The 22848-nt window shown below is 42.0% G+C and overlaps 1 protein-coding gene across 3 annotated transcripts in view; it reads right to left on the reverse strand.

The window, feature by feature from the left end:
• Positions 1–22848, reverse strand: part of SHF (Src homology 2 domain containing F) — a 300197-nt gene that overhangs the window by 80766 nt on the left and 196583 nt on the right. For 2 of the 3 annotated variants that reach the window (XM_056572552.1, XM_056572555.1), the window contains exon 4: positions 6391–6549. The exons of the other annotated variant lie outside the window; for it this stretch is intronic. In XM_056572552.1, the coding sequence (XP_056428527.1) occupies positions 6391–6549 (159 nt within the window). The remainder of the gene's footprint in view (positions 1–6390; positions 6550–22848) is intronic. 3 annotated transcript variants of the gene reach the window in all.

A 22848-nucleotide genomic window follows, 5' to 3' on the forward strand; every position in this document is an offset into this window, starting at 1 on the left:
ATTACCCATAACTATTACCATTTCTCAAAGGCCAATTATAAAAATCCCTGGCCTCCATATTTCTTATGTCTGTAAGTAATGTAGAAATATAGCTTACAACTTAATTGTGAGGACTGGTGTTGCATTATTTAGATTCTACTCAGCATGAAGGAAACTGAGAAAAGAAATAAAAATTGGACTTTACAGACTCATAAAAGTCAGAGTGCTGTATACATGCACTCCCATATTAACAAAGAAAAAAAGTTGGGAAAATATAAATTGAGGCACCAACAAAAAATAGCCCAAATACAAAAAAATTATAGAAGTTTAGTATTAAAGATCTCATTAGTTAGGTCAAAGCTTGATCAGTCAATCTGCAGTACCAGGCACATCTGCCCAGAAAGATGAGGCCTGTGTAGGCAATGCAAAAGTTCCTAACCTAATCTTAGAGTCCTGAAGATTATTGCAGGAGGGATCATTGCAGAATCTTCCATACATTAAAGGGGTATTCCAGGATTTTTTTTTATTGGACTATGCTACAGGGGCTGTGAAGTTAGTGTAGTTCATAATATAGTGTCTGTACCTGTGTGTGATGGTTTTCTCACAATTCTTCTGTGATTTTCACCCCACTATTTATTTTTACCAGCATACAAAATGACTGTTGCCTCAGATTTTTCGCAGCTTGCATTGCGGCCGAGACCTGACTCACTAGTCAGCTGATGACAGGGAGCCTGTCTGCTTCAATGGGTGGAGCGATCGCTTGGTGGGAGAGACATCAATCTGCAACTAATGCAAAAGATGTAGGCACCCTTATTGAAAACCACAGGTCTTTTGTTTCAATGGGTGGGGTGGCTGATGTGTGGGAGGGAGGAAAATGGAATTGTGGGATTTGTAGTCAAAAAAACATAAGTCAAACAGGAAATATAAGTTCACAAAAAGCTCGCCACAGTATTATGGTAATCTCATGACACAGCCATTTAGCCCCAAGACAAGTGCAAATCCTTCCTAAGCATGTCCATTACTGTCTGCCAGGTACGTACTAAAATCACCTTATGGTGGATAACCCCTTTAAGATGTAGGGATGAGCAACTCGAATCTGACGAATCCAAATTCATTACAAATTTCAGGACAAATTAGTTTCGCAACTAATGTGAATATTGCCGCGATTTCATCGCACAAATCGCTTTATTAAACTCCATTTAGTCTGGTCCAGGCTCCAGGGCATCTAAGATGGTGGCTCCACATGTCATGCTGGGAAGGCAGGAACAAGGGTAGGCGTGATGACCCTGAATCACATGCAGCATGCAGCCTGTCATCAGCCAGCCACAACTGTGATATCACAGCCCTATATAAATTGGCAACCATCTTGCAGAAACTCACATCAGCTTTCTATTGCAGAGAGAGAGAGGGACAGAGAGCAGTGTGTGTTGCACAGAAAAGCATTTTTACCTCAAGCCCAAATCCAGCCTAGAAGCACTGATAGGGAAGGGAGGGAGATTGAAAGAGAAAGTGCAATTGTGGGTGTATTACAGCACTGATTCACCTCAAGCTCAAATCCAGCCTAGAAACACTGATAGGCAAGGGAGAGAGATTGAAAGAGAAAGTGCAATTTTGGGTGTAGTACACAGCGCCTGTGTGCTGCAGCACTGGTGTGTACAACAACTGAAAAGCTAATAGTACATAGCTGGTGTACATTTTTGTTCCTGTTAAAGTCTTAAGGTTCTAGTTACTGTGAAAGGCCAGGCAAAAGTACACACCTGCCGGTGTTGTAGAGAAATACTGTTTTAAGCGTCGTGGAGCGCTTTGTACTCCCCTCATAAGTGCATACCACGTATGTACATCTAAGTGGTGTACCATTTTGTTCCTGTTAAAGTCCTAAGGGAATAGTTACTGTGAAAGGCCAGCCAAAAGTACACACCTGCTGGTGTTGTAGACAAATACTGTCCTCCCCTTATATATGCACTAAGTATGTCAGGCAGAGAAGTGCCAAGATGTGCACAGAGGAGTGGCAGAGGCCTAAATCATCATGCGCAAGCAGAGGTCGCAGCAGACTAGGGGCGAGTGGCAGCAGGAGTCGCAGCGAGAGGCCTGAGCTCATTCTGCCACTATATGTTCTCTCATGCTTCCGCCACCTACAGGCTGTGTCATTCAGCCACTATATGGTCTCCTCATGCTGCCGCCATTGATTGCCAGCACTGTTCAATGGTATGCCATAGCATTGCATTGATCAGCGTTATCAGCAGTCGATTGCTCAAGCCTGGATCTCAGGTTCGGAGCAATCAGTCGCCGATCACACGCAATAGAGACCGATCGCACGCGACAGAGGTTTTGTCCACTATATGTTCTCTCATGCTTCCGTCACCTACAGGCTGTGTCATTCAGCCACTATATGGTCTCCTCATGCTGCCGCCATTGATTGCCAGCACTGTTCAATGGTATGCCATAGCATTGCATTAATCAGCGTTATCGGCAGTCGATTGCTCAAGCCTGGATCTCGGGTTCGGAGCAATCAGTCGCCGATCGCATGCGCCAGAGGCCGATCACACGCGCCAGAGGTTTCGTCCACGGTTTCACTGTGATGGTCTCGATCAGCCCGACTGAGCTGCCGGGAATGCTTTTTTAACATTTTAGACACGGCAAACAACTTTGATTGCCATGTATAAAGGGTTAATAGTGCGTGTCACCACAATCAGTGACACGCGCTATTAGCCCCGGGTCCCAGCTACAGTTAGCCACCAGGACTGAACCGATATGACGTGTGACCCCGTGTTATATCGTGGGAGCGGGTGTAGGATGTACAGGTACGCCCTACGTCCCCAAGAAGTCAATAGAGATTTGTCGCAAATAAATTCAGACTGAACCGAACCTTTTTTCTGAAAATTCAGCAGAATCAAATTTTTTTTTTTTATTCGCTCATCTCTATTAAGATGCACTAAAACACCAGGATACTTAGAAGCAGTGAAGGTATTTTTTTTTTTTTTTTGTGAACAATTCAGAAGAATTACCAAATACGGAGTTCATATACATGTGCACCTGTCTTGGCCAAACAGATTAGACCATGTTTGCTGAGAGATGAGACTCATATGAGACTCAGAGATGAGACAGTCAACATATAGAAACCCTTAGGGGGTTTATAGCAGCCATGTCGATTATTGTAAGGGTGCATATTTGTAATCACTTCATGATCTGTGGAGATCGAACCTATGGGACCACCTTTGAATGTAAGAATGGAGGGGCCAAAGTGTTGGTGTAGTGTATCCCCTTTACTGTTTTAGCTGTTACCTACCTAGCTATGCAGGAAACTGCAGTGTGGCCACCAAGAATGAGGCCTTGCTGTAGCTTCCCTTCTCAGCTAGACGGCTAGGGGCAATGCATCCCCTTCATTCTCACAATTGGCAAGGCTCCCAGTGTCTGGACTCCTGCACTCATGAAGTAATGGCATATCCTAGCAATATCTCATCCCTTTAAGAAATGAGAATATCCCTTTCAGTTTCACAGTACAGGGAACCTGTCACTAGTTTCATGCTCCCCCAACCATGGGCCGCATGAAATACTGACAGGATCCCTTATCATAATGTTTTATGATTCACTCTGAACAGCTGTGCCTTTTCGGAGATATCATACCTTTCATTGTGTCAAAGTTGACACCGTGCCACATTATAAAATAAAGAAAGAATGCTAGATGAGGATAGAATACATGTACATTAAATGGGTTAAAAGGAAGCAGAGGGTGGGCATCAATGGAACTTATCCTGGCTGGGTGACCGTTACAATTGGGATACCGCAGGGGTCAGTATTGGGTCCATTTATTTTCAATATGTTTATTAATGACCTTGTAGAGGGCTTATACAGTACAATTTAAACTTTGAAGTACAAACTTTAAATTTTGCAGACACTAAACTAGGTAAGGTGATCACCACAGAGGAGGATAATATAATATTACAGAGGGCTCAGACATGGAAAATTAAGCATAATGTGGATAAATGTAAGGTTATATACTTGGGCTGTAAAAACAAAATGAATGACTGTGCTAAATAGTAAAGCACTGGGTAAAACTACGACTTGGCGATGTTGGTTGACAGTAAACTTAAAGTGTACCTGTCAAATCCAAAATGTTTTTTATATATATATATATATATATATATATATATATATATATATATATATATATATCACTCAGTACCTAATCCTGACCATGTACATCTAATTTGTATGTGTCTAGCATCTTTATTTACTTTTTTATTACACTTTTAGTTTAGCTCACTAGTCTGAATTCCTCTCAAAACGAGGGGGCGTGGCATCACTGTGCAGGTCTCCGCCCCCTCGCTCAGTATGCTGTCTGCTCACATCTCCCCTAGCATTAGCAAAACTACAACTCCCAGCTTGTCCTCACTGACAGTAGCGGGACACAAGATGACAGTGGGAGGATTTTTCCTCCAGCTGTGAGCCCTGCGCTCACAGCTGTCAATCAAGGAGGTGTGTCCATGACATAGGTGATGATGCATGGACACAGCAGGACTAGCATGTGTCCAAGCAGACAGGGGGGCAGCTGTTTGACTGGCTTTTTCAGTATGAAATACTGAAAATTTTCTAATGAAAGCCTATTGGTTTTGCATGCTTTACAACATATCAAAAGTTTTTGTATCTGACAGTGCCCATTTAGACTTAGCAAATAGTGCAGGGCAGCTGTTGCCATGGAAAATATAAACATGGAATGCATTAAAAGGGGCACAGGGGCTCATGACAAAGACATAGTTTTGCCTCCATACAAAACATTGGTCGAAGGATTTATTCGGCCAGATTGGGAGTCAAAAAGGAAATTTTCACCTAGTATGGGTCATTTGAGATCTGTCTCATAAGGGTTTTTGCCTTTCTCTGGATCAACACAGAAGGGTTATATGTTTTAATTTTTGAACAATTTTCATCCTTTTATTTTCATAATCAAATATGTAACTATGTCTGGAAACTGTGTGGAGCAGTGATTTGTAGAAGGTTACTCTCCATGTAGGTGCTATGTATAGCGTTATTGCCTCTCCAGAATTCTATACACTATAGATCAGGCTATTTATTGGTTGTTAAAAATACCATTACTTGATATGTCAAATGTAATGTTCTAATGTTTTCCTATCTTTTATACTCTTCAGTGTTCTGTATTTCCAGCTATTCCTAAATGATGCAGAATAGGGATATCTTCCTTGAGAATTAGATTTAACAGTCCTCTTTTTATTACTTTTCTTCTGCATGATTCACTTTCAGTTCCTGCATGAGCTGTATTTCTATTACGCGTGCATGGTCTATTATTCTCGGTTATAATGGATGAAGCAAGAAAAGATTTCATGCACTGGCCGAATAGAAATCATAAGCAGTCAAGCGAATTTCTAAGTGTTAGTATACCCTTCAAAGTGCACACAATGAAGAATATTTATATGCATGCCAACTGTGTTCTAAATCACAATAAGGTCAGGGCTGAAGTGCAGAACAACAAAATTTAGCTCCAGCAGCATTACTCCGACAAGGTCAGTGGTTGGTGATATTGCTAGAAAAATTGAAGGTGAACTGGTACTGTCTTATGATTCAGCTAAATGTGTCCCTAGTGTAATTTTTGGAATTGTGTTTTTGCAAAGACTGCCATATGGTCCACCAAGCCAGCATGTATGGTAAAACAACTGCACACATGTGCTGTAACTTGTTTTACCTGTGAATTTGCCACATTGAAAATGAAGTCCACTCGACAGGCAGCAGTAAGAACTGAGCAGATTGGTATGTAGTATTTTATGAAAAGGATCATTCCAAAATAATTTGTCATTTATTTTTGTAACTCTCTGCTCATCCTGGCCTAAGTAGTCAATGGGCAATCCTTCTCAGTGACTGACAGATATCTGTGTATAAGTGTGCATATAGAGAGAGCTGTCAATCACTCAGTAAGACTGCCCACTTGACAAGTTATCATGGAACCTTTCCCCCAAAGCTATATATCAATCTGCTTAGCTCACTCTGCTCTATTTCATGGTGCTTGGAAATTGGACTGGGTTTTGACTCTTACAGATTACATGGAAGAAGTTTGCCATGTTTCATTTTAAGTACTACAAGGTTGAGCAGATTAGGTTAATCGTATGCCATTGGAATTTACTACGGCAAGATACAACTAAAATGCAAATATGAATTGTGATCCATCACTGACCAGTCCGTACCAGCCACATACAAACATTGAGAAAATGCTATTTATAATTGTACAGTCCCAACATCACCTATAAAACTTTGGTATTCAATGGTGCCTGTTTAATGTCACTTACAGTGTACCAACAAGAACATGTAAGCTCAAATTTCCTCACATACAGTAAAAAAAAAAAATCTGATACCTTTGCAGCAGCAAAGTAAAGTGAGCATTAGTGTTCACAATGAGAAACCCACCATTGCTGTCTTCAAAGCTGTTCTGGGACGTTAGGTGTGGGGATGATGGAGGCTGCTGGGAGAACAAAGTATTCACATCACTTTCTTGGGTGTCTGTTCTGCTGTCCAGCTGTCCCACTGGTGGAGGCCAAGGAAGATCTTTGATTACTTTTATCTCAACTGATAGCCGCATCAACGGGAGAAGAGACATGAAGACCGGAAGAGAGACAAAGAAGAGACAAAGACAGATAAAGATTGAGAATAGGTAAAGTGTGTCTCATATCATAAGAAAGACTAAGATAATGCTTTGATAACAGAAAGAGTATAAATTATTTTACACTGTATCTAAGCCTTTCACATATGATCTGTGAGAGTCTTTAGAACCTATTATGGAGGTAGCTGTTGTATACACTAAATTTGTACACTATATATAACACTAAATTATTCATACTGAATTCCTTTAAAGTAAAACTGTCACTTGTTTTCTCCCGTACTATTCACAGGTACTGGTTGATAGTGCGGGAGACGCTGATTAAAATGAGCCCTACCCTGTCCGGATCTGCACCGCCGTTCTCCCGCAATTGTAGTTTTATTATCTGTTGAAATCTTCCTGTAACTGGCACGGGCGGGTATTCGGCGCTTAACTGGCACGGACGTCAGCGCCGCTTATGAATATTCATCCCCCTCCCTCCAGTTCTTTCTCTCTTTGCCGCTGTTAACTGGAGGGAGGGGGGATGAATATTCATAAGCGGCGCTGACGTCCGTGCCAGTTAAGCGACGTATCCCCGCCCGTGCCAGTTACAGGAAGATTTCAACAGATAATAAAACTACAATTGCGGAGAACGGCGGCACAGATCCGGACAAGGTAAGGCTCATTTTAATCAGCGTCTCCCGCACTATCCACCAGTACCTGTGGATAGTGCGGGAGAAAACAAGTGACAGTTTTACTTTAAGGAGCTGTCCCACAAAACAAAGCAAGAGTAAAATTTGGAAAAAAATTTAATAATTAATCAGAAGAACTTAATATATCCTGATATATAGCAACATTTACCCTACAGTACGCTAACAACAAGGTTGATTCACAAAGTGTGTGTCTTGCTCAATACACTACAGGGGGTAGGACACAGTAGGTAGGTTGGAGACTACAGAGGCAGTAATGTGGTAGCTGGAGAAGGCACAGACAAGGTGATACAGGATTTGTAGTAAAATGCCTTCACAGTTGACTCTAGCTAGTTTCTGAAAAAGTGTACTTTCTGCAATTGATCAGATCATATTCACTTTTATACTATTTGAGAGCTTTTTGTGTTGTGGCACAATCCCTTTTTATAGTGTTACATGTCACTTCCTGTACCTTTGAAGGCATATTTAGTTATTTTTTTGCACTGCTGTAAAGGCCAAATTTAATGTAACCTTAGTTCTTATGCCTATGCACAATCTGACTTGATCATAGACCTCACCTGGACTGATGGGGAGAAGTGTACAGGGTCTCAGATTCATCAGATGCATGGTATTTTTGGGTATTGGGCAGCACTGTAGGTATAGTAATGGGGTCACATGGGATAGTAGCAGGCACAATATTGGCAGTAGCAGCAGTATAATAGGATTGGGGTTGTGCTTGGATGGAGAAGAAAGGGGAATGAATATATACAAACAGATAAGACGTCACTCGTGAGTCACAGCTCGTCATTTAAAAAACTGAATACCCCCACCGATAGCTAGATATAGATGGATGAAGTATGCTGCAGGGCACTTCACTCCCTAACTCGACACTCAGTCTCTTTGCCATAATGGAGCCTATCCCCTGCAATGAGCACCGATCTGGGGAATAAAGTCAGCTCCTGCACGCATTACTTGGATATAACTAGCAATTGCCCCCTGACCAATCAAAACTTTTGACATTTCTCGGTGATATATCAATAGCAAAGATTTAAAAAATTACACTTGTTCCAATTTTTGTTTCCTTTATTTCTGATGGTGTGTTTTTACATATTTTAGGAAGTCTTAAAGACTGTGATCTAGTGCAGCTGGGGGGGGGGGGGGGGTTAGTTTTTATGCCGAGGACTGCTTTTTAGTCTCAGTCCAGCTCTGATATTAATAATGAAAAAAAATGTAAACTGTGTTGAGCTTTTCATTTAAGTGAACACATTGGATAGAATTATTATAATAGAATAGACGACAAATGAAAGTCTAAACATGTTGACATTTTATTTTTTCATCGTCCAATATTAATTAATCATTTCCTTAATGCTCCCTTCGCCATGCTGTCCTGCAATACTGTAGCTCCCCCATTCTTTTTGTCTATAAAATAAAAGAGGCTTTTTGTTCACCTGTCAAGGCACACAATGAAGTGACCGCTCATTATGAAAGTCATTGGCAGCCGGTTTATTTTTAGGAAATCACATTTTATTCTGCCGCCGAAATTCTGATTAACTCTGCTGAGATTTCTTAATTAGCGTATGCAGAATTGTCATTCAACCCCAGGAGATGGAAGGAAAATTACCGCTGACGTCACCTAGTAATGCAAGTGCTTGTCTTTAGTTATGGAAAGGGCTGAATAATATAAACCTTTCTATAGGGAATTAGCAGAGAAGGTTTGGGAATCACACGCAGAGCATTTAGCAATCAGAAACAATTTAACAAGATCGGAGTCATCTTGCACCTACAAAACTTCCCAATTACATAACACTACATTAGACTGCTCTTAAAGTGAACCTGTCATTTGCAAAAACTTTTTGTTCACTGTAGATAATAATATTATATGTAAATTTGTAACACACATTGGTTAAAAAAGGTGTATATTTTTAGGTGAAAAAAAATCCTGGCTTGTCCCTGCTGTGTGTCTCTGTGCAGAGACCAAATAAAGGACATGTGGGCAACAAGTAGGGTTCTGGGCACACCCCCGGCTCACACAGCAGGCTGAATGACAAGCCAGGAGCCTGTAGAGAGCCCTGCTTGTCCTGAGTCCTGCCCACACTTCCTGTATTTTGTCTCCGCACAGAGACACACGCAATATCTGCAGGTACAGCATTTTTTCACCCAAAAATATAAAAAAGTTTTGTAACCAATGTATATTACAAATATACGTATATTGTTATCTACATTATAATAAAAAAAAATGCAAATGATAGGTACACTGTAACCCTTTAATGCTACATTGGCCTTTACCTACAGTAGATGTTTCATCATATTAGGACTGTGAGGCTCTCTGCTTTTCTAACACATTTCTCATACATTTTTTATTACTTTATAATTAAAAAGCAAATTCAGTTCACCTTGTTCAGTGATATCAGAATCCAACATTGCAGGCACACATTTTTGTCCCGTTCACAAAGTAGGATAATACTTTTCACACTCACTCTATATCACATAATGTACATTGTAAACACTTTAAATGGGTACTCTGGGATCAGCAAACAAAATCTCATGCCTGGTTTATCCATACAGGTATAGAGTAAGAGTTGTTTAAGCCTGTCCAAGTGTTGGTTCAAAATGCGGTTTTGTGGCGAATTTTCAAAAATAGTGGGTTTTAGTCTTGGTGTTTTTTTCTTTGGCGTTTTTATTCCCTGTATTGTAGTCATGACAAGTCATGTGGTTCTTTAATCATGTGGGGGGGGGGGATTCTAAAAAAAACGCCATTGCTATACCCATTGGTGTTCTTAGACTTCTATGGACTCAAATTCACAGAAAAACATCAGAACACACCCTATATAAAGAGTGTTTGTACATTTGTGCCATTTTCCTTTACTCATGCTTCCATCCATAGTTATGCAAATACCTAACATGTAGGTCAACTTTTCTCACTGAACCAAGACATCTGAATTATACAGTGGTGTCCTGGGAAACAGTAGGTCATTTCAATGTTGTTTTAATATCATTACACATAAAAGCACTTTCCTGAATGCGCTCTATACTGTTCTATGTTTTATAATTCTATGTATTCCACTGTCCATATGACATACACTCAAGGCCCTTTCAGAACTATATGTAATTCAAGGAGATTATTGCCTGGGAGGCAAATTGCTTCAACACTGGAGAATTGTAGCAACACATCTCCTCCATTGACGATAATGGTGCTGTGGGCTTGGAGATATTGAACATAATGGTGCTACATGCTGTGTGGCTGCAAAACCAAAACCTGCATCTTTGCTTCACTAGTCAAAAGACTTTAAGCTTTAGAGTCTGCACATAGCAAATATTACCACTACGGTCTCCATTAGCTGTTTTGGGGAGTCCATTGGTTGCTATATAAGCCTCTCTATCAATCTGGAGTAATGGGTATTATTTAGGAAAGTAAATAATTGCTCCTAGGTGCTAAAACTGTTACAGATCCAACAAGGTCTTAGTAAATTTTGGTGAAAATGTCTAAGGAGAACATGTAAAACAATGTTTGCTATATAACATAATATAATGCAAAGCTGTTCTCTCAACCTTTTACAATTGGTTTTTTTCCTTGAAAAAAAAAATCAGCATTATGGCCTTGGCACCAATTGTTTAAGAGCGCAAACCTTCCATTTTAAATGGCCAACTCATCTTCAGGCATGTCCTCATCAAAATAAATATGTCATTGTATCTCATCAGGTACATGCACATGGGGATGTAATGTGAATCCCCCCAATGTCTTATATACAGTTTTGCAGTGGACTCCATTCATGTTAAATCTGCAGCAACAAACATAAGTGTCACATTCATTTATGTCTTGCAGCGGGGGTGGTGCATCTCTTTGCTGCACATTACCCACTATAAATAAATGCACACAATGGGTACATAAGCTTTAGTATTAGAAAACTAGCTTATCCTACCCTACACTACTGCCTTATAGGAGGAGATTGATCAAGACCTGTGCTGAGGAAAAGTTCAACAGTTGCCCATAGCAACCAATCAGATTGCATTTTTTTTAGAGGCCTTTTCAAAAATGAAGGAAGCGATCTGATTGGTTCCTATGGGCAACTGGTTGAATTTTCCTCTGCACAAGTTTTGATGAATCTCCCCCATAGTGCCTAAATAGACACTGTCATTTGAACAAACTTTGCATAGATAAATAGTGCAAGTGAATATAAAGAAACTGTATAATATATCTTATTAGACACTTTTTCTCCTGTTCTGAACACCCTCATCATCATTCTACTGCTCAAATCTTCCTCTCTGAAAACCAGCTCTGCTTTGTCCTGTGTCTGCAAGACAAGCAATACAGGTCTATGAAGAGTGAGAGGATGGTGCTCCACCCCACAGCTTTAGGAGAACTGAAAATTAGAGATTAAGCCTGCATAGCAGAAATCTGCTAAAAACACAACATACAAATTCATATAATTCTATATTAAACCATTGTACACCTACTGTTGTTTCTGTCTTGTATACACCTTCACTGTACACGGGGTGTTAAGACTGCATAGGGTTTACATATACTGCAAGGGGTTTATCTATTTCCACTCACTTGATCTTGCATTCACCTTCTAACCAGGTTGCAACCACTACACGAATCATACCCCAACACAAAAGATATAACCTTCACTCCCTAGACACATCTTTGAGTATTGGACACACATTTATTTTATTTTTTGCTTGGACAGTTTTAAAAGTTGCTAAGATGTTTATGCTGGAGATCAGCGCATGCTGTGTACCTGTTAACCATGAACTTACTGGTACCAACCAGTTGTCTAATAGGGTCATGCGTGCTGGTCTGATCCCACAGCCACAAGCTACTGTGGCACAAATTTTAAAAATTTACTGCTGGTGTTATATTTCGCTTGTACTGGTTATCACGCACCATAACATTTGCTCATCAATAACGTTAGGATAACAAAGACGATTATGAAGAAACTTTTAAAAATAAATGGCCTATGTCCTATCATCACAATCCATTACAAGTAGAAATGAATTTGGCAGCTTGCTCTGCCATAATTATTCTTTATTTTCACAAGGGGTATTGTGCTGCGAGTCTCCTCCGCAGTTAATCTGCATTAACATGTTTAAGTTCACTGCCCTTGTCGGCAATTAAACCATTTGTTCTTCTAGTTCCTTATGTAGTGTTGAAGCCAGAGATCCACAGAGCATAGGATTTCAAAGGAAAACGAGAACCTGCAGCCTCTTTGCATTTCATTTCAGTAAGTGCCTTTAACTGTTCTCTGAGGATACCGGAACAGATGCTTGTTGCTGGTTTAGAGGTACTCTAACCAGGAACGGTTGGAGGGGGGGGGGGGGGGGATGCTGCTACCTCCATTACCCACAACCAATTAGAAATATATTAATGATTAGGTATGTGGATACTCAATCCATCTATCCATATGAGCTTGTTCCTGGAGCTTTAACTACATAAAACTTCTATGTCCTCTTGTCATTTAAATATTCAGAAAGACAAGGGGTCCATATTAAACACCACACTGCAACGTTAATGTGACAAGGCCCTGTAAGAGCTTCCATCTCCCAATCTTAGTTTGAGGACTCCACTGCGTCTTGATGGCTGCAGTAGCTCTGAGAAAGAGTTCGGTGACATTAAATACATGATCCATCACTTAATAACCCAGCAGCAGCAGCTGTCAGCCTGCATTTCTTAATCTTCCTCTCCCCCACACCACTACGGTTTCATCAATATGACTGGGTAGCTTGGTGTCACATTCAAGAGAAGGTCACACGCAGCATTAAGGGATGATAGCATGCAGCAAGAAGCTCGTGAACCTTGTCTGCAATTGTCTTTATACTATCTGTTTGTAGCAAAGATAGTGTAAAAATGTTAAGTGGTTTTACATGGTCAGTTGGGTGAACATCACATAAAGCTTCACTTTTGTAACAAGGCGTCTGACATAAAAATCCATATTATCCCTCTGAATTAGTCCAGTGTTTTACAATGGGTTTTAAAATTTTGTTGTCTTCTATATTTTGAATTTACTGTTTGCAGTCCAAACAGTTCAGTGTTGTTGGAACCTTCACTGGGGGGAAATATGGAAACATATAGGGGCTAACCAGTGGCAAAGAACATATTAAAGAACCTCTCCCTATTTCCACTTACAAACACTGCCATTTCACAGGGTTTTTAGGTGGAAATAGGGAGAGGTTCCTGTGTGGGGCCGGCCTTTTTAGGGCAAGTAACATGTGCCAAGAAGGGGATTAATAGGGCAAGAGTAGGGCCTTAAAGGGGAAGTTTTTACCCCCACCGATTACAATGAACCATACGTTGTTCCCTTTCACCTTTTAGAGGTCTTTGCATCACATCAATACTTGGTGGTGTAGGTGGCACATGGTGTTTTTTGCACACCTTTCCTTTTGTTAGATTAAAAAAAAAAATTGGGTCCATATATTTTATCCTAAGATTATAATTAAAAGTTAAGTTTTACGTAATGCATATCCTCAATACTTTCTTGTGCACACTAACACTTTTACAAGAGACTGTTTTCTTCTGCCTACCTGACTCTGCTATTTGTGCACACTACTTCTCTCTGCCTCTACTTACTTGTGCACACTAACAAGAGACTGTTTTCTTCTGCCTACATGCTACTATTCTGATCCAGCCACCCGCCTGATGCCACACATCTGATGCCAAGTTCTCCTTCTTTCGCCCACCTTCATCACCTGGTACTGGTATTGCCACCCACTTCCCCACTATGTCACCAGGTAACTTTCAGGACTCCTGATGCTGCTGCTGCCACCTCAAGGCTGTCTCATTCTGCAACCATATTCCCCTCATGCTGATGCCACCTCCAGGCTGTTTCATTCTGCCAACATATGTTCTCCTCAAGCTGAGGCCAGCTCCAGGCTGTCTCATGCTACCACCATATGTTCTCCTCATGCTGATGCCAGCTCCAGGCTGTCTCATACTGCCACCATATGTTCTCCTCATGCTGATGCCAGCTCCAAGCTGTCTCATACTGCCACCATATGTTCTCCTCATGCTGCTGCCAACTCCAGGCTGTGTCATTCAGCCACTATATGGTCTCCTCATGCTGACGCCATCTCCAGGCTGTGTCATTCAGACACTATATGATCTCCTCATGCTGCCGCCAACTCCAGGCTGTGTCATTCAGCCACTATATGTTCTCCTCATGCTTTTGCCACCTCCACGCTGGGTCATTCAGCCACTATATGGTCTCCTCATATTGATGCCACCTCCAGGCTCTGTCATTGTGCCGCTCTGCGACAGTGATTCTAATAGCGACGCCTCTAATCTGCATGTCATACTGAATAACAGTATTATTTCACTAACCCAGCACATACCCTATGTGTGTTACAGCCAGGCAAAGTGTTTTACACCCATTCAAACTGAACCAAATTTTTTCAGAAAATACAGCGGATCGGCCGAATCAAATTTTTCAAAACTTAGCTCATCTCTAGATAAGATGCCTAGGCGTGGAGAAGCCCTTTAACCCCTTAACGATGAAGGACGTGAATGTACATCCTGGTGATGCGGTACTTAACGCGCCAGGACGTACATTTACATCCTAAGCATAACCGCGGGCATCGGAGCGATGCCCGGATGATGCGCGGCAGGTCCCGGCTGTTGATCGCAGCCAGGGACCAGCCGGTAATGGCGGACATCCGCAATCCCGCGGATGTCCGCCATTAACCCCTCATATGCCGTGATCAATACCGATCATGGCATCTGCAGCATCGCGGTCACTTAATTGGATGATCGGATCGCCCGCAGCGTTGCGGCGGCGATCCGATCATCCTGCACATCCCCTGACCTGCCTCCGCTGCCTTCCGGGAGTCTTCTGCTCTGATCTGCCTTCCCGCAGACCAGAGCAGAAGATGACCGAGAACCCTGATCAGCGCTATATCCTATACATAGCACTGAACAGGATGAGCAATCGAGTGATTGCTTTAAATAGTCCCCTATGGGGACTATTAAAGTGTAAAAATAAAAGTAAAAAAAGTAAAAACATAAAGTAAAAAAAAAAAGTGAAAAACCCCTCCCCCAATAAAAACGTAAATTGCCCCATTTTCCCTATTTCACCCCCAAAAAGTGTTAAAAAATATTTTATATACATATTTCGTATTGCCGCGTGCGTAAATATCTGAACTACTAAATAAAATGTTAATGGTGAACGGCGTGAACGTAAAAAAAAAAGTTCAAAATAGCTGCTTTTTTAAAACATTTTATAAAAAAAAAATGTATTAAAAGTTTTATATAAGCAAATATGGTATCAATAAAAAGTACAGATCACAGCGCAAAAAATGAGCCCTCATACCGCCGCTTATACAGAAAAATGAAAAAGTTATAGGTCTTCAAAATAGGGGGATCTTAAACGTACTAACTTGGTTAAAAAGTTTGCGATTTTTTTCAAGCGCAACAGTAATAGAAAAGTATGTTATCATGGGTATCATTTAAATCATATTGACCCAAAGAATAAAGAACACATGTCATTTTATCATAAATTGTACAGTGTGAAAACGAAACCTTCCAAAATTAGCAAAATTGCGGTTTTCTTTTTAATTTCCCCACACAAATAGTATTTTTTTGGTTGCGCCATACATTTTAAGGTAAAGTGAGTGATGACATTACAACGGACAACTGGTCGCGCAAAAAACAAGCCCTCATACTAGTCTGTGGATGAAAATATAAAAGAGTTATGATTTTTTGAAGGCGAGGAGGAAAAAATGAAAACGTCAAAATAAAATGTTCTGCGTCCTTAAGGCCCAAATGGGCTGCGTCCTTAAGGGGTTAAGCTATATAAAGAAACACATTCAGAATTCACAATGCCAATAATTTTCAGGATTTACTCTTGAAACCTATGGATGGAAACGAATACAGAACTAATATTTCTCACACATGAAATTGTGTCTGGACCGGCTGTACTAAGGCATGTCTGCAGCTGTGAGAACTAAGTATGCTGAGCCCACTAGAGCGGAAGGTTTCCTTGTTAAATAAACCCTATAAAAGAAACTTTAAAAAAGTGGGTAAAATTGGCAAAAAAAGAAAAGAAAAAAAGAAAAAGGGGACTCCTAATTTTGTCTTATATGCTCAGCTTGAGCAACATGGCTATTTGGGAATTTTTCAGTACCACTTTCCTTATTTTTCGCCATATATGACGCACTTTTTCTTCCCCAAAACTGGGGGGGAAAAGTCGGTGCGTCTTATACAGCGAATACACCCCTATTGCGACGGTCCCTGTGGCCATCAACGGCCGGGACCCGCGGCTAATACAGGACATCACCGATCGCAGTGATGCCCTGTATTAACCCTTCAGAGCTTACCGCTGCGTCTGAAGCGAAAGTGACACTAACCCGGCTGCTCAGTCGGGCTGTTCGGGACTGCCGCGATTTCACCGCGGCGGTCCCGAACAGCCCGACTGAATTGCCGGGTTAGTGCTTACAGGACACCGGGAGGGACCTTACCTGCCTCCTCTGTGTCTTCTCCGTTCAGGGATCCCCTGTATGGCCGACGCTCTCCTTCCTCCTCATCACATCGTCGCGTACGTGTGTTGGCGTGCGTCACGACGTGATGGCGGTGACGGAGAGCGAGGATGGCCTGCAGCAGAGACGTTCTGGAGCGACAGGGACACGGCGACAGCGATGGAGCGACATCCAGGGCAGCGGTGACGGGTCTGGAGCAGCGGGGACACGTGAGTATTACCTCCTATGCAGTGGTCTTCAATCTGCGGACCTCCAGATGTTGCAAAGCTACAACTCCCAGCTGTCCGGGCATGCTGGGAGTTGTAGTTTTGCAACATCTGGAGGTCCGCATGTTGAAGACCACTATTGGGTTCAAAATCTTAATTTTTTTAGATTTTGCACCTATAGATTGGGTGCGTTTTATACTCCGGTGCGTCCTATAGGACGAAAAATACGGTAAACCTTTGTTAGAAAATAACATTGCAACTGAAGACAGTTTCTCATCCACGCAGAAAAATACACATACAGCAGTACTCGGGATATACACTTTTATGCCCCAACAACATAATTATGTAAATCTCCATCACTTGGTGGATTAAATAGCTTTATGTCTGAACACTGTGAGGCTCTATTCCCTTGAGGTCTAAAGTTACAATGTAAAGGCTGGGGATTGTTAAAATCCAGGCTAAACACAAACACTCACAGGTTCTAAAGAACAGGAATGTCCTGGAACAGTCACTTAAAACATGGCCCACTTTCTCAATTCAAAATAGTTCAACCACAAGTTTTATATAGCATGCAGCAAAGTACTGAAGAAATAATTGACTAACATAAAAGAGAATCAATATTTAATCTCAGTTCAAGTTGTCAAACTATATAAATAGGAATAAACATATAAGCATTGCCCTTTAAAAGAGTGCTTATGTTTTTTTTTTTAAACTCATATGTCATGAACACATGTCAGAAGGTTTGATCGGTGGAAGACCAGGTGCAGAGACCTCCATGAGGACTAAAATATATGGGGAGCAGCACTGAGCTTAGCGATGCGCCTGTTAGTTTCTACTCAGCACAGCTTAGGTCTGCTTGGAGAGTGGTGCTTATGGTGTACAGATATTCAGAGGAAGTCAACAGAAACTACACTGTAGTCTGTAGAATATTCATACACTACTGTCCAAGCAGAGCTGAGCATTGCCAAATAGAAACAAACTGCTGCCCATTCATATTAGCAATCCTGGTGATCTCTGCACCCAGATTCCACCTTTCAAATACCGTATATACTCGAGTATAAGCCGGGTTTTTCAGCACAATTTTTCGTGCTGAAAACACCCCCCCTCGGGTTATACTCAAGTGAACTCTCCGCCCTAAGTGGTCTTCAACCTGTGGACATCCAGATGTTTCAAAACTACAACTCCCAGCAAGCCCGGGCAGCCATCGGCTGTCCGGGCTTGCTGGGAGTTGTAGTTTTGAAACATCTGGAGGTCCGCAGGTTGAAGACCACTGCGGCCTTCGACATCATCCAGCCCCCCTCACCCCCTTTAGTTTTGTACTCACCTCCGCTCGGCGGGACGTTAGGGTGCGCTGGTCCGGGCCAACTGTGCTGCAGGGACCGTCCGGTGGGGAGGGATAGTCGTTCCGGGCTGTCCATCTTCACCGGGGGGGCCTCTTCTCCGCGCTTCGGGCCCGGCCCCGGAATAGTCACGTTGCCTTGACGACGACGCACAGGGACGTTCATGAGCAACGTCCCTGTGCGTCGTCGTCAAGGCAACGTCTCTATTCCGGGCCCGAAGCGTGGAGAAGTGGCCCCCCCCGGTGAAGATGGACAGCCCGGAACGACTATCCCTCCCAACCGGATGGTCCCTGCAGCACAGATGGCCCGGACCAGCGCACCCTAACGTCCCGCGGAGGGGAGTACAAAACTAAAGGGGGTGAGGGGGGGTGGGCTGGATGATGTCGAAGGCCGCAGTGGTGTTCAACCTGCGGACCTACACATGTTTCAAAACTACAACTCCCAGCAAGCCCCGACAGCCGATGGCTGCCCGGGCTTGCTGGGAGTTGTAGTTTTGAAACATCTGGATGTCCGCAGGTTGAAGACCACTGTTAAATCAGACATTGACAAGCGGTGATGATGAAGGGGTGGGGGGGGCTGATGACATGTGGTGATGATGAAGGGGGGGTGGGCTGATGACATGTGGTGATGATGAAGGGGGGATGGGATGATGACAGGGTGATGATGAAGGGGGGGTGGGCTGACGACATGTGGTGATGATGAAGGGGGGGTGGGATGATGAAGGGGGGTGTGGGGGGATGATGAAGAGGGGGATGATGACAGGGTAATGATGAAGGGGGGGATGATGACAGGCAGTGATGATGAAGGGGGGATGATGATGAGGGTGTTAATGACGGGGGTCTGGATGATGACAGGGGGGATGATGTATTTCCTACCTTAGGCTTATAGTCGAGTCAATAACTTTTCCTGGGTTTTTGGGGTGAAATTAGGGGCCTCGGCTTATATTCGGGTCGGCTTATACTCGAGTATATACCGTATGTCTGACATGTCACACAGATTCTCTAAAGCTTGTCAGCTCCAATTTCAACTGTTACGAGTACATTCTATTGAATGTACATACCGGTGAAGTACACAGAAAAGAAAAGCTCCTAAGCTAAGATTGTACAGGACAGGAAGGTTTAGGTTTTTTTATAAACTCCCACCATACACATTTCATGCTCCACTCCCACATTTGATGTTCATATGGAGAAGGAAGTCATGTATGAGTTTTCACCAACTCAGTGGCAAAAAGGACGAGATGACCATAAGCTAGGCCCCTTTCCCCATGGACCTCTTGGTACATATAAGTTTCTTCGCATTTTTAAACAACTATCTGGCCACAAATACATTCAAGAAAATGTATAGTGGATATTAGATACTTCTATTACACACTCTGCTACAAGAAATAGTGGGACTTGCTGGGATTTAAGCTGTCTAATAATAGAAAACCATGTAGTAATGGGTATGTCATATTGACCCACAGAAAACAATGAACATGCGCTGCATAAAAAAGACCCCCCTCTGTAAGTTGCTAACTCTCCCCCCCCCCCCCCCACTAATCAACTTTTTTTTTGGTTGTGTTGTACATTTTAAGGTAAAATAAGGAGTATCATTACAAATTACAATTCATCCTGCAAAAAATAAGCCCTCACATGGGTCTGTAGAGGAAAAAATAAAAGAGTCATGGCTCTTAAAAGGCAAGGAAGAAAAAACAAAAACCTAAAAATGAAAATTGTTTGTGTCCTCAAGAACAAAATGGGCTGCGTCCTTTATGGTGTTAAAGGCCGAGAAATATCAAACTACTGGAGAAAAAAAACTGTATAGAATTGCCCATAACAACCAATGACAATTTAGCTTCACTTTACCAGATCTCACAAAAAAGAAGGTTGCAGCAGCACTCTTGGTCAAAAAATTAAGGATCTTGGCACACGTTTTGATCAAAACGCGTCCCCCGTCCACCACGCGGAGGTGGCCTCACTTCAGATGGGACCCTAACACGCTTTATTCTACTCCCCTCTTATGGGCATATGGCCCCTGACTGGGTGACATGCAGGATCCTCCAGAGCTTGTTGAGATATGAAAGCTGAGATGTGATTGGTGGTTATGGGTCGTTTGTCTCCAAAATATTGATAAATCTGGGTCACAGTGATTACTTTCTATAGACATTTATGGTGTTTCCTATTGTCAAACTGGTGGGAATTCCAGAATCCTAAGGGGAGAGTTTACAGTCCACAAATATGAGATATGGTAACCACAAGGCAAGCTTACTCAACTATTCAGGCATCTTTTATAGACCACAAAGGGGAGTTAAAGGGGTAATCTGGAGGGGAACAAAAAGGTTTCCAAATCAACTGGTGCCAGGGAATTATACAAATTTTGTAAATGACTACTATTTAAAAATCTTAATACTCCCAGTACATATTAGCTGCTGTATGCTCCAGATGAAGTTGTGTAGTTCTTTCCAGTCTGACCACAAAGACCTCTGTCCATGTCAGGCACTGTCCATGGCAGGAGCAAATCTCCATAGCAAACCTCTCCAGTTCTGGACAGTTCCTAATTTACAAATCTGTATATTGTTCTGGTACCAGTTGATTTGAAAACCTTTTTCCTCCAGAGTACCCCTTTAAGCTTGACTGAATCATAGTACACTAAACATGCAATGACACATGCATGTGCAAATTCACTGGAAATTTGCGTAAAGTATTTTAATAGAATCTTATTTAACAGGAACTCCTGCAGAATGCTGTGCCATTAAATGGGTACTCCGCCCCTTGACATCTTATTCCCTATCCTCATTTTCCCTCAATAAAGAAAATAACTCTGATACGGACAGTTCAGGATATTACAATAAAATTAATGAAACAATGGGTTACACAGAAAGAACTATAACAAAGACAAAATCAATAGTATGCTCTATTGCAGCACTCACTGTGATGTTAAAAAGGAAAGAAATGGAGAACAAAAAGTGGGTAAAGGGGTACTACGCCCCTAGACACCTTATCCCCTATCCAAAGAATAAGGATAAGATGTCTGATCGTGGAGGTCCCCCCTCTGGGGACCCTCATGATCTCTCCTGCAGCACCCCCATTCCTCAGCTGCACAGAGTGAGGATCGCACCAAGGCTGATGACGGCCGATACAGGGGGCGGAGTATCGTGATGTCACAGCTCCATGCATCGAGACGTCACGTCCTGCCCCCTCAATACAAGCCTATGGGAGGGGGCGTGCATTGAGGGGGTGGGGTGTGGCGCAACGAGGGGGCAGAACTGTGACATCATGATACTCTGTTCGCTGTATCGCCCATCATCAGCCATGGTGCGATCCTCACTCTGTGCAGCTGAGGAATGGGGGTGCTGCAGGAGAGATCATGAGGGTCCCCAGAGGGGGAACCTCCACGATCAGACATCTAATCCTTATCCTTTGGATAGGGGATAAGATGTCTAGGGGCGGAGTACCCCTTTACCCACTTTTTGTGCTCCATTTCTTTCCTTTTTAACATCACAGTGAGTGCTGCAATAGAACATACTATTGATTTTGTCTTTGTTATAGTTCTTTCTGTGTAACCCATATCCTGTACTCTCCGTAGCAGTATTTAGTTTTTTCTTTTATACTTTTTAGGGCAGTCAGAGTTATCTTCTTTATTGAAGGAAAATTGGATTTAAACCTGCATCTCATATTCCTTCCAACTAATTGCTTCATTTAAACATCTGTAAAAACAGTCTGTTTAGTAGGCTATAACTGTGTCAAGGGATTTATACACTGCCTGCATATATTTACAAAAGGTAACACATTTTATAATACAAGGTTTAGGAAAACTTAAAATATCATAAAACCATAGCAACAAGCTACAAATTAACCCCTAGAGGACACAGGACTAACACGTATGCCCTAGTCCCGCTCCTGTTCTATGAAGCACACTTATGAGCTTAACATGCTTCATACTCGGTGGGTGCCAGTTGCTATCAGCATCCAGAACCCACGTCTAATGCTGGACATTGCCAACCGAGTTTAGATGGGCCAAATGGGCCAGACAAGATGGGCCAAATGGTTCTATGTTTCTATGTTCGTCAATTAACCCTTTAAATTAAAGTTGATTGCAATGTCTATAATGTTTAGCTGATGGGGACCCTTTCAGCAAACTTTTGGGGGCCTGATCAGCTGCTTGTAGTAATGGAGTGCCCATAACACTGTTCACTGTATGTAACTGAATAATTGCATGCAATGGTCCCCTATGGGGATTAAAAAATAGTGAATAAAAAGTAAAAAAAAAAATGTTAATAAATGTCAATGAGCCTCTTCCCTAATAATTCCCTCATAAAAGTTTTAATCATCCCCCTTTTTCAAAATAAAATAATTTCCAAACTATTTAAATATGTTAATTCATTCATGCGGTCAATGGTGTAAAAAAAAAAAAAAGTCCATTAGGCTAGGCTTCCATACAGGTTTTTAGGAGAACGCCACTCCAGTTTTTGAGCCAAAGACATAAGTGGATTCAGTAGGAAAAAAAAGTCCTTCCTTTATATTTCCCATTCCTTTTAAATACATTTTTGGCTTTGGCGTAAAAACTGCAATGGCAGTTTTTGAAAAAATGCCAGAAAAAACCTGTGTGGA

Source organism: Hyla sarda, chromosome 4 (genome assembly GCF_029499605.1).
Source record: "Hyla sarda isolate aHylSar1 chromosome 4, aHylSar1.hap1, whole genome shotgun sequence".
Lineage (NCBI taxonomy): Eukaryota > Metazoa > Chordata > Amphibia > Anura > Hylidae > Hyla > Hyla sarda.